Raw genomic sequence first — 11,946 nt, 5'->3', positions numbered from 1 at the left:
TGTACACGTAGAAATTTTGGAAATGGTGTGTCTTTGGCTATGTATATTTTCAGCAAAAAAGAAAAAAGGTCCTCCAAGGTCGAGAAGGGAGAGCGTTGACATGTGGGTTTGGTGACCGATGTCATAAAACAATATGCGTACTGACTGTGTAATAAGAACTAAACTAATCTTCCTACATTTCCCACCCTTTTTGAATGAGTTCCTTGAGGGCAGGAACTGTGTTTCCTGTGCAAAGAAGAAATGCATGTCACTGAGCTGTGAGGCTGGAGTGTTGGATGAGACATCTCCATGAGCACTCATGTTTCCCAGGATGCTGGCAGCACTCCGGCGGCAGGGAGGAGAGTGCCTCAGTGAATGTGGCTGAGTGACTTGGCAATCAGCTTCAGTAGTGCACTACGTGTGTACACTGAGTGAGTACACCTGTGCTCACTGAGTGCACGGCTTTCCATGGTGTTATGGTTTACAGTCTTACTTGGAAAGAGGAGGGCCAAGTTTGGGATGGTGGGAAACTGGCAGACTGCTGACCCTACTTTTCATACCCTGCTTGCAGGTGAGGGAGAATGATCAGCATCCACCAAGTGGCTAGAAGATTTCAAACACCATCTATATGCTGTATGCTGAGGAGTCTCACATTTATGTCCCCAGCCTGGACCTCTTCTCTGAGCTCCAGATTCACATTTATATCACTACACTTCTACTCTGTTATTTCCAGACATCTCTACTGGGGTGTCTAACAGGCAAGTCAAACTTAAATAGAACTATTAATTTTTCTACCCAAATATACTTCCTCATCTTAGTAAATGGCACCACCAGTTGCTCAGGCCAAAAACTTGGTAGTCATTCTTCATTCTTCTTTCCCTCATTCTCCACATCCAATTTCTTAAGTCAGTTTTATTGGTCTTGCCCAAAGGTATATCCCAAATGTGAACACTTCTCACCGTCTCCACTGCTGGCACCTAATCCAAGCACTCGGATCTCTTACTTAGATTTCTACAATAGTTTCCTAACTGCTGTCCTACCTCTAGAGCCCTAGTGATGCAGTGCTTAAGGGCTCCGCTGTTAACCAAAAGGTCAGCAGTTCAAATCTACCAGCTGCTCCTTGGAAACCCTATGGGGCAGTTCTACTCTGTCCTATAGGATCACTCACTATGAGTCAGAATTGACTTGATGGCAACAGGTTCGGTTTGGCTTTGGGTCCTACCTCTACCCTTGCCCAATATATATAGTTCATCTTCCAGAACATGAATCAAATCACATTCCTCCTTTCCTTAATATACGCAATACCTTCTTTTTTGCTCTTAGAAGAAACCCCAAACTTCTTACCCTTGCCTAAAGTTAAGGCTGGTAGTCAACTGGTGGGGACCAGTTTATTTACAACTGGCATCTGTTCTGATTAGTCAGTGTCCACGCTGCACAGCTTGTTAAATTTACTTTCAGTATCACTCCTGCCTATGAGGTATGCTCCATTTACACTGGCTTTTTCTTTGTCTCAGGAAGACATCATGCTTGTTCCCATCTAAGGGCCTTTGAACTTGCTGTCCCCTCAGCTTAGACGCCCTTCCCTGATATCTTTGTAAGTTATATCCTCAACTGAAATGTCTTGTCAGAAAAGCTGTCCTTGACTCTAACTCTATTATTTAAAGCTGTGCTGTTCAACAGTCACCACTGGTCAAATGTGTCTTTTTAAATTTAAATTAGTTTAAATTAAATAAAATTAAAAATTCAGTTTCTCAGTTACACTAGCTATGTTTCAAGTGCTCAAGAGCCACATATGGCTAGTGACTATCCTATTGGACAGCACAGATATAGAACATTTCTATCATCATAAAACCAAACCCACTGCCGTCAAGTTGATTCCAACTCATAGAGACACTGTAGGACAGAGTAGAACTGCCCCATAGTATTTCTAAGGTTGTAAATCTTTATGGAAGCAACTGCCACATCTTTCTCCTGCGGAGCAGTTGGTGGTTTCGAACCGCTGTCCTTTTTGTTAGCTGCTGAGAGCTTAACCACTGCACCACCAGGGCTTCTTTTCTATCATAGAAAATTCTATTGGACAGTGCTGGTCTAAAGCAACATCCCATCCTAGATGCCCTCTATAACTTTACCCTAAATTACCATCTTTCTAAAAGTTAACAGTCTATGAAAATAACTTATCTGCCTCTTCCTATTAGCATAGAACCTTTTCAAGGCAGGGACTCTGTCTTGCTCACTTATGTACCTCAAACACTTAAAACAATGCCTGGCATGTGGTAGGCATTCAATAGATGTTTGTTAGGCTGACTAGTTTTTAGGATTAGATATTGCCAAGGAAATAATAGAGTGGAAGTGTAGGAAATGTTCTATGAGGAGGCTAAGATGGGATTATGTTTTCCAACAATGGAAACAATGCAAAGAACAGAAAGTCCATGATGGAAGAAGGATGCATGAGTGGGGATGAAAGTGGGGAAAGGGTGAGTGACCTGAGGAGTCTAACCTTCAGAAGGCAACTATGGAGGAGTTCTAGAGGGCTGATGGGGGTTAGGAATTAAGATGGTTGTAAATCACTGGTCAGAATTCCAAATGAATTGGTCTTTAGTACAGTTTCTGACCAGGCGTGAGTGCATAGGTCAAGGACCTTGACGACATTAAAGCTATTTCAGGTTGTCTGGTGATATGACAGGAAGCTCTGGATATCAGGATGAGGAGTTTTGTATTTCGTTTGGTTAAATAAACCTTTGGTTAAACATGAAACCCTGGTGGCATAGTGGTTAAGAGCTATGGCTGCTAACCAAAAGGCTGGCAGTTCAAATCCACCAGGTGCTCCTTAAAAACTCTATGGGGCAGTTCTACTCTGTTCTATAGGGTCGCTATGAGTTGGAATCGACTTTCCGGCAATAGTTTTTTTTCTTTTTGGGTTAAACAATGAGCAAGGGTGTAGTCAGAACTTTGTTTTCTTTATTTAGTTAGTTGGTTTTTCTAACAAATCTAAAAACTATCAAAAACTATTTTGAAAACAGAGAAAATCTGTATAGGCAATCATAAATTACAGTTGAGCAGAAATACCACTAAAAAGCAGACTTGGAAAACTAGCCTACATGTTATAGAACAGTGGCAAAATACCGTCAGGATATGTGATTCCTATCTCTCTTGATGAATGTTCTGACATTTCATTGCTCGTCCATTTAGCAATTAAAGCTTAATATATTTTGTGGTTTAATACAGTTTAATGATTTTGCTATAGACTTATTATTAGGAAACTCTTCATTATAATGAATTTTTTCTTGTCAGAATCGAGAAATCAATGTCTGCTTGTATTACTACAGTCCATAAAAGAAAGTCCAAATATGCACAGCATTGATAACAATATGATGCATAATTTTCCATACTTTAAAACTTAATGGGTAAACTTAATCTTACTTGTACTTTCACATTTTCTATTACAGTCAATGACTATTAGAGATCTTAATTTATATTGATGTTACTATTGCTCCATTCATGGCAATAAAATTGTTCATGAGAGTTAAAAACAAAATTGGCATCAGAGTTGAAACCTATTTGTCTTCCCTGGTCCATGGAAGGGAAATAACAATCAGGCCCTAAACATATTCTATTTCTTTTTTTTAAATTTTAATTTATTTTTTGAATATGTTGTATTTGCACATGTACAAAATGCAAAAGGTTCAGAAGAGTATACAATGGAAAGTCTTTCTCCTACTCCTGTCTTCCTTACAATTCTCCACCCCCAGGAGTCAACCACTGTGGCCAATTTCTTGTATACCCTTCCAGAAGCACTTTATACTGTATATATACAAGCAAATACATACATACAGGTAGTCCCCAACTGATGACGTATTCGTGTTAGCAATGAACCGCACTTATGACCATCTGTTTCGGGTTTTTTTTTGTACATCTTATCATTAGTAATGTGTACTACGTAAGTTTATATGCAATGCTTCCAACCCCCAAAGACAAATAAAGATTGGATTTATAAAGATACTGATAATAAAAGGCAATACTAATGAAAAGTAAAAGAAAAAAATGAGGTATTCGACTTAACGTCAGAACCGACTTACGACGGAGTCATCAGAAGGAATGCCATCATAAGTCAGACTACCTGTATTACATATGCTATTTGAGTTAATCCTCCCAACAAGCTTTAAATTAGGTATTATAATTTCCATGTTGCAGATGAAGAAGTCAAGGCTCAAGAGAAGTTCATTAGTTTGCCCCAAGGTCATGGAGCTAGTGCTGGAGCTGGGATTTAAACACAAGAGCTTCTGACTCCAGAGTCTGGGCTTGTTTTACCATATCATACCATCTTTCCTGTATCAGCTTGCTACATTATGGAAAAGAACAAAGTCCTGTCTAAGAGACACAGGTCCAAAATTCAGAAGCTCAGTTATGTATCTTTAAAAGTTAAGGTGCAGAACTGCCTTGGAACAGGCATGATAGGAGGAGGGAGGGTTAGTTAGGGGGCAATAGCCAACAAGAAGTATAAGGGCCTGGTGGCAACAGAAATGGAAAGGGAGGGCATGGATATTGAAAAAGCTGATTCCTTTGGCCTGGGAAGTGATTAGACAAAGATCAGGGAAGGAGAATCAAAGGTGCTGCTTTGGTTGTGACCAAGTGAGTGAGGGAGTGGTGGTGCCCTCAGCAGAAATTGGAAAGTCAAGGGCAGGCTTTGAACTGGAGAGTGAGTTTAGCTACAGACATTAAGCTGCAGGCACTAGCGGACATCCTCGTGGAGAGTTTCAGTAGGCAGGCTGAGATGTGGGTCTGGATGGCGGGGGTGGGGCAAGGATAGGGTGGAGGTTGGACTTAAGAGTCGTAGGCAAAAGAATCATTAGCCAAAGCGGGGAGGAAAGAGATCTCTAAAGAGCAGAAGGAGACAGGAGGAAGGCTTAGGGACATGAGGAGGGAGTGAAGGGCATCGAGATGGGAGAGGTGAGGGAACGCCAAGATGGTATGGAGCCATGAAAGTCCAGGAAAGAAGAGCGTTACATGGAGCAGGAGGGAAGCCTCCTGACAGTGTCAGATACCAGAGAGGTCAAGGAGTATAAGGCTAGAGAAAAGGCTCTGGAAATGAGATCAGGCTGGTAGCCTTGAGGGTGTATTTTCTTTAGAGAAGCAAGGGAAGAAACCATATTTCAAAGAAACACATAAGGTAACTGGGTAGGGGGAAGAATGGAGGCTTCATTTTCTTCCTTGGTCCATTTCAAAACTGCTGAGGTTTGTTAACAGGAAGTTTACTATCATGGAGTCAAACACTGAGGACATCACTTACCAGGCAAACTCTTAGCCCTTGTCTGCCCTGACAATGCACACCCTATTTCTCCAGTACAGTGGCTGCTGGATGTTCCTGGGGTGGCCCATTCACTTACTCGAATGTGTAGGTCCTGGAAGAAGATGAGGAGTGTCTGCCGGATCATCTGGAACTCCCCAGCAGAGAGACTCCCGTATACCTGCCAAAGGCAAAGCAGCAAGAAGCACTTCACTTTCAGAAGTGAGATGAGAAGAGTGCAAAGGCAGGGATAGGCAGACACTCAGGGGAGGGAGCAAGGAGGGCACTCAGGTGCTGGGACAAGAGGGCCAAAACAAGAGTCAGCACTGCTCCCGCAGAGGGACAAATCCGATTATGCTACACTCAGCAGTGCTACACTACATCTCTTCCACTTCTCCACAAGCGCGGAGAGGCTGTTCCCCTAAGATTTAGCAGAACATCCACTGCCAACTCCCTTTCACAAAAGTTGGGAGAAAATGGCTATGCTTTATACCGCTGCTTTTCCAATTTTGAAGGCAACTGTAAGAGGGCATAAGATGGTAACACCTACTGTATTACCCGTTGTGGGTAGACACTTGCAGAGTTTTAGAATTTTCTGGAAGATTGGCAGGCTTTACCCTTCCTCATCCTGTTCTCTCTGTCACGGAATCTGCCTGTTCTTAACAGAGGAATGAGAACAGGTATTTGGGCTGAGAGGTGACTAACTGATAATACTCTTACTTCAGTCAGCTGCCAGAAAGTCTCATCCACTTGATGCAGGATGGCTGGGGAGTCTCGGATGAATTCCTTGATGGCATCTAAATGATTGAAAGTGACCAGCAACACATCCTTGGGACGGGGACACAGCAGTACTTGGTATTTGAAAGCCATAGTCATCAGGTCATAGAGCTGCCAACCCACACAACAAACAAATAGGACAGAAGAACAGATGTCAGAACCTCCAAACAATGAGTCAGTCAAGCATTTCCTGAAAAACAATCTGACCTAACCATATAGCTTGGGTGACCATGTGAGTTATCCAAACCAAGAAACTTTTGAGAGTAAAAGAAGGTAATACTAATTAAGCCAGAACAACAGGTGTAGAGTGGGACATTCCTGGGGAAATTAGGACTTCTGGTCACCTTGGGTATATCGCTGATGGGACACATATGGAACAATACTGGCAGCTGTGAGGTCCTGGACTTAGAGAGAGGAAACCCCTTTGCTGCTGACTTGTATGACCCTGGCCAAGTCTTTTAACCTCTTTGAGCCTGAGTTTTCCCATCTGTAAACAATGCTCCCTTATTTCCCAACCTTGTAGAACTGCTGAGAAGAGTAAATGAGATGATACGTGTGAAAGTGCCAAGTATAAGCTCTACAAACATATAAGGACAATTTAAAATGTGAACAATACTTAATAAGACACAGATAAGCCCCATGTATGGCATGAACAAGGAGGCCTGGTAGCACAGTGGTTAAGAACTCAGCTGCTAACCAAAAGGTCTGTGGTTTGAACCCTCCAGCTGCTCTGCAGGAGAAAGACATGGCAGTCTGCTTCTGTAAAGATTACAGCCTTGGAAACCCCATGGGGAAGTTCTACTCTGTCCTATAGGGTCGCTATGAGTTGGAATTGACTTGATGGCAATGGCTTTTTTGTTTTTATGGCATGACCATCCATGAAAGTTCACAGGAGAGAAACTGGTGAGGACCAAAGTGGTCAAGACAGGCTTTGTGGAAAAAGTGGGCTTGATATGGACCTTGCAGTATTCACAGGGTTCAAACCGGCTGAGGGGAGAGAAAAGGCATTCTAGTTGAGGGGAACAGCATGCGTGAAGGCCTGGAGGCAGCAACGCTATTTCTCTGAGAGAATGAGAACGGCCTGATTACAGAGGACAATTTGTGTTGGGGATAGTGGGAAATAAATTTGGATAAGTGTGGTGAGGTTAGAATATTAAAGGTCTTAGAAAGGCAAAATACTTTAGATTAGATGTGGTAGGAATTAGGGAGCTGCTGAGGTTTTCTAAGCTGACAACATAAAACTGGTGATTAAACAAGACAGTCAACCAGGCAATGATGAGCTGGGAGAGAAGGGAGAGACTGGAGTCAAGGGCATTAGCTAGGATCAGGCTTCTAATAGGTTTGAATGAATGAATGAAAAAATGCTGTTGGAATAATCCAGACTTAAGGCCTGGAATAAAGATGGTGGGAACAAAGGCAAAGAAAGGAAGATCATGTGATATTTAGAAGGAAAAGCTGTCAGTACATGACTGCCTGACTAGATTTAGGGGATGAAGACGAGGGCTGCCCAAAATGACTACAGCATTTTCAGCCTGGTGCCTGGGAGAAGGATAATGCTCCTGATGGAAGCAGGGAAGTCTAGGGGATAGGGAACAGAGGAGCTGGATCAGGAGGGACGATCAGCAGCCTACCTATGAGCAGGTCTGAGGCAGGAGTGAAAATATAAACTACTTCCATCTGAGTGTACCAAGCACATTTATATACATTACCTCATTTGATCCCACTTAATCTTCACAAAAACTCTATGAGGTAGGTGTTATTATCCCAAGTTTAAAAATGAGGAAACTTGCCCAATTTCACATAGCTGGTAAGTGGCAGGGTGAGATTTGAACTCAGACTATCAGATTCTAAAGCACTTGCTAAAACTTTCAACACAATCCCATTTCTCCAATTTGCAGCTTAACGTTTCCACTTAGAAAGTGGCATACAATAGGAGGAGCCTGGTGTGGGGGTGGGGAGAGTGGGTGGATATAGTTAATGAGAAACACAGATTTGAGAGTCCATCATCATTATCAAACATTAAGTGCCTTGTGTATAGGACACTGTTACGAATAAAGGATAAAAACAGGTATAAGATGAAGAAATGAAAGTTCAGAGATATTCAGTAAATTGTTCAGGGTCTCACAGCTAACAACTGAAGACTTGAACCTAGGTAGGTTTCTTTACCTAGAACCCAGGTTTTTGTGTTGTTTTTTTAAAAATTTTTTCCCATACAAAAATTTATACATACATTGTTATGTGACCCTAACTGCTCTCCCCATACTGTGACAGCACACTCCCCCTTTCCACCCCTGATTCCCCATGTCCATTCAGCCAGCTCCTAACCCTCTCTGCCTTCCCATTTCACCTCCGGACAGAAGCTGTCCGTTTAGTCTCTTGTATCTACTTGAGCTAAGAGGCACACTTCTCACGCGTATCACTTTATGTCCCACAGTCCAGTCCAATCCCTGTCGGAAGAGCTGGCCTCGGAAACTGTTTTAGTTCTGGGCTGATAGAGAATCCAGGGGCCATGCTTTCCGGGGTTCCTCCAGTTGCAGTCAGACCGTTAAGCCTTCTTACTAGAATTTGAAGAACCCAGGTTTTTTTAATTCCAAATTCTGGGTCCTTTCTCTACAAGAAACCTCTTAACATTCTTAAACGCAGAGGGATAAGAGCAAGAAGAGCAGAAAAGGTAATTAACATTTACTGAACATCTACTATGTGCCAGGCCTAGGCATGTTACTATATATAGTTGTATCTGTATCTACATATCTATATATATAATATATACATATCATATATGATAAATATTGTATATGTTTTTCACTTTATCCTCCCAACAACCTGATGAAATAGCTATTATATCCCCATTTTATAAATAAAAAACGGAGGCTTGGAGAGCGAATGTAACTTTCCAAAGTTAAGTGCCAGGAGGTGAGAAGGCACAGTTAGAGGCAGTCTGTCTTCCTGAGCTTTGCAGGTACCTGCAAAAGGTGAGCATTTATTCTGCACAGCTAGCATCCACAGTCAGTCCTCATGATTTTTAAAAATTCACATAATGGAGGAACTTGAAAGGAATTATTATTATTATTAACTAAAGTCTATACTTTATTCAGATTTCCCTAGTTTTTACTTACCATCCTTTTTGTGTTCCAGGATCCCATCCAGGATACCACATTACATTTAGCTGTCATGTCTCCTTAGGCTTCTCTTAGCTAAGAGGACATTTTCTCAGACTTTACTTGTCTTTGATAACTTGACAGTTTTGAGGAAAACTGGTCAGATATTTTGTAGTAAGACCCTCAACTGGGATTTATCTGGTGTTATTCTCATCAGAAATGGGGTTATGGGATTTTGGGAGGAAGGCCAAAGAAGTAAAGTACCATTTTCATCCCATCGTATCAGGGTACATGCTACCAGCATGACTCATCACTGCTGACATTGACTTTGATTGCGGCTGAGGTAGTGTTTGTCAGGTTTCTCTATTGTAAAGCTACTGTTTTCCCCTCCTTTCCAAACTGTGCTCTTTGAAAGGAAGTCACTATGTGCAGCCCACCCTCAAGGAGTGGGGCTCCACCTCCATGAGGGCAGAGAATCTATATAAATTATTTGGAATTTTTCCACACAAGAGATTTGTCTATCCTTTACCATTTATTTGGAATTGTTATTTTTAAAATCGGAGTACCCCAATAATTTGTTTCCCAAAGAAACAGGTATATTCATGTTATAAGTAAAGACTGAGCGGTTTTGAATTTGTTTTAAAAATTGCCTGGTTTCCCGTAAAACGATTCCTCACTGCAGAGTGAGATTTGTTAAGAATGAAGCAGAATTAAAATTTTTAGTGCTGAGTGCTTGTACTGGGTTAAGACATGTGCACCTAGTGCTCATAAATATGGGAATGAAAACCAGCACTAAGGCAGGTGGAATGAAATAAACACCAGAGGGGCAGGTGCAGATGACTTCTGAGGTCCTTCCCAACCCTGAAACTTCACGACAACTAATATTTACAAGAGCCTGTTTTTTTGCAAAATATCATTGCATAGGTCATCTCATTTGACTTCAGTCTATGATCACCCACAAAAGGTACAAGAAATGCAAGGAAAAGGGCAGAGGCAGCCATCTACTCACCTTATCCATGCTGGCCTGGTTCAGTCTCATAATGGAGGCATGAGCCAGGCGGTCGTAGACTGTCCTCAGGGCCTTCTTGGAGTAGAGCTCTTGGGGTTTGAACAATTCTTCCATGAACTTCCTATTGAACATGGTGGAGATGATGTCGTTCAGAACTGTAGAGACAAGAGAGAACACAGCTGAGCGAGGTAGTGAAGGAAACTTTACTCAGAAATACCCTGTGTACAGCTCCCTCTATGAGTGGAGGAGATGGGTATATTCAGAGGTGGGATGCTGATGTGTTAGGTGGGATTTGCTTCCTGGGGAGAACACACAGGTGTCCTTGTAGAAAGCAGGGGGGTGAAAGGACTTGATGAGACCATTTCAGGGCAAATATAAAGGATGACAATGTACAAATATGTTATGCTGATAAACCATCTTTACATACATTATCTTATAGGGGAAATGTTTCTTCTTTCTTTTAAAAAGATTCCTACAGCATTTAGATCTCTTCTTAAAACGAGAAACAGCATCAGTCTTTTTTTTTTTAACTAGCAAATCTTTAATATTTTTACTTAAAATTAAATTTTATAAAAATGGGACCAATAATGGTAACTGACTCTTCTTTTACATAACATTTTATGAAAATACAGAAGTCTACCCACTGGTTAGACAATAAAACAGTTTTAATGTTTCTAACAATGTATACTTCACATTAGCACCACCTTAATTTCTACATTTGATCTATAATATTGATATTACACTGTAGTGACATATCTCATACTGTCGCTCAAGTGGGAAAACTCCATCTGGTCAGAAAACAAAAGGTCCTAAGGAGTGTGCATACCAAAGTGTCTATAATTCTAGGTCTGCATTTATTCATTAAGACCAATAAGCAACATCTTGATAAATGGAGAAAATACTGAAGTTGTCAAGGATTTCATTTTACTTGGATCCACAATCAATGCCTATGGAAGCAGCAATCAAGAAATCAAATGACGTATTGCATTAGGCAAATCTGCTGCAAAAGATCTTTTTAAAGTGTTAAAAAGCAAACATGTCACTTTGAGGACTAAGATGCACCTGACCCAAGCCATGGTATTTTCAATTGCCTCATATGCCTGCAAAAGCTGGACAATAAATAAGGAAGACCCAAGAAGAATTGATGCCTTTGAATTATGGTGTTGGTGAAGAATATTGAATATACCTGGACTGCCAGAAGAACGAACAAATCTGTCTTGGAAGAAGTACAGCCAGAATGCTCCTTAGGAGTGAGGATGGCGAGACTTCGTCTCACACATTTTGGACATGTTATCAGGAGGGACTAGTCCCTGGAGAAGGACATCATGCTTGGTAGAGTAAAGGGACAGCAAAAAAGAGGAAGACCCTCAACGAGATGGACTGACACAGTGGCTGCAACAATGGGCTCAAGCATAACAACAACTGTGAGGATGGTGCAGGACTGGGCAGTGTTTCGTTCTGTTGTACACAGGGTCACTATGAGTTGGAACTGACTCAACGGTATCTATCAACAACAACATTTATTCACTCAGAAATTTGGTGCTAGTCAAATCAGTGTCATTAGTTGAAGGCTAGGAAAACCTTCTGGTACAAGAAAGAGGAACAAGTATGTTTGAACACAGCTTAGTCTTAATTAAGCCAGATATACTCTAGCCCACAGGTGAGAGTATATGGATGCTGAAAGTATACATTCATAGTAATTAAAATTTGAAAGAAACCTGAATTATTTAAAATAATTATATAAAAAAAAACCATTATTGAACACAGGTGATTATTATGAAAGGTACAAACTCCTTTCT

The 11,946-nt window shown here is 41.3% G+C and overlaps 1 protein-coding gene across 2 annotated transcripts in view; it reads right to left on the bottom strand.

Moving 5' to 3' along the window:
- The window catches only part of OSCP1 (organic solute carrier partner 1), a 28,676-nt gene that overhangs the window by 8,134 nt on the left and 8,596 nt on the right, over nucleotides 1-11,946 (bottom strand). For both annotated transcript variants that reach the window (XM_004371934.2, XM_023727229.1), the window contains exons 2-4: nucleotides 10,148-10,302; nucleotides 5,984-6,151; nucleotides 5,364-5,444 (exon numbers count right to left, since the gene is read on the bottom strand). In XM_004371934.2, the coding sequence (XP_004371991.1) occupies nucleotides 5,364-5,444; nucleotides 5,984-6,151; nucleotides 10,148-10,302 (404 nt within the window). The remainder of the gene's footprint in view (nucleotides 1-5,363; nucleotides 5,445-5,983; nucleotides 6,152-10,147; nucleotides 10,303-11,946) is intronic.

The sequence above is a fragment of the Trichechus manatus genome, unplaced genomic scaffold, assembly GCF_000243295.1.
Source record: "Trichechus manatus latirostris isolate Lorelei unplaced genomic scaffold, TriManLat1.0 scaffold00015, whole genome shotgun sequence".
Classification (NCBI taxonomy): Eukaryota; Metazoa; Chordata; class Mammalia; order Sirenia; family Trichechidae; genus Trichechus; species Trichechus manatus.
This window is presented reverse-complemented; position numbering and strand designations above follow the sequence as displayed.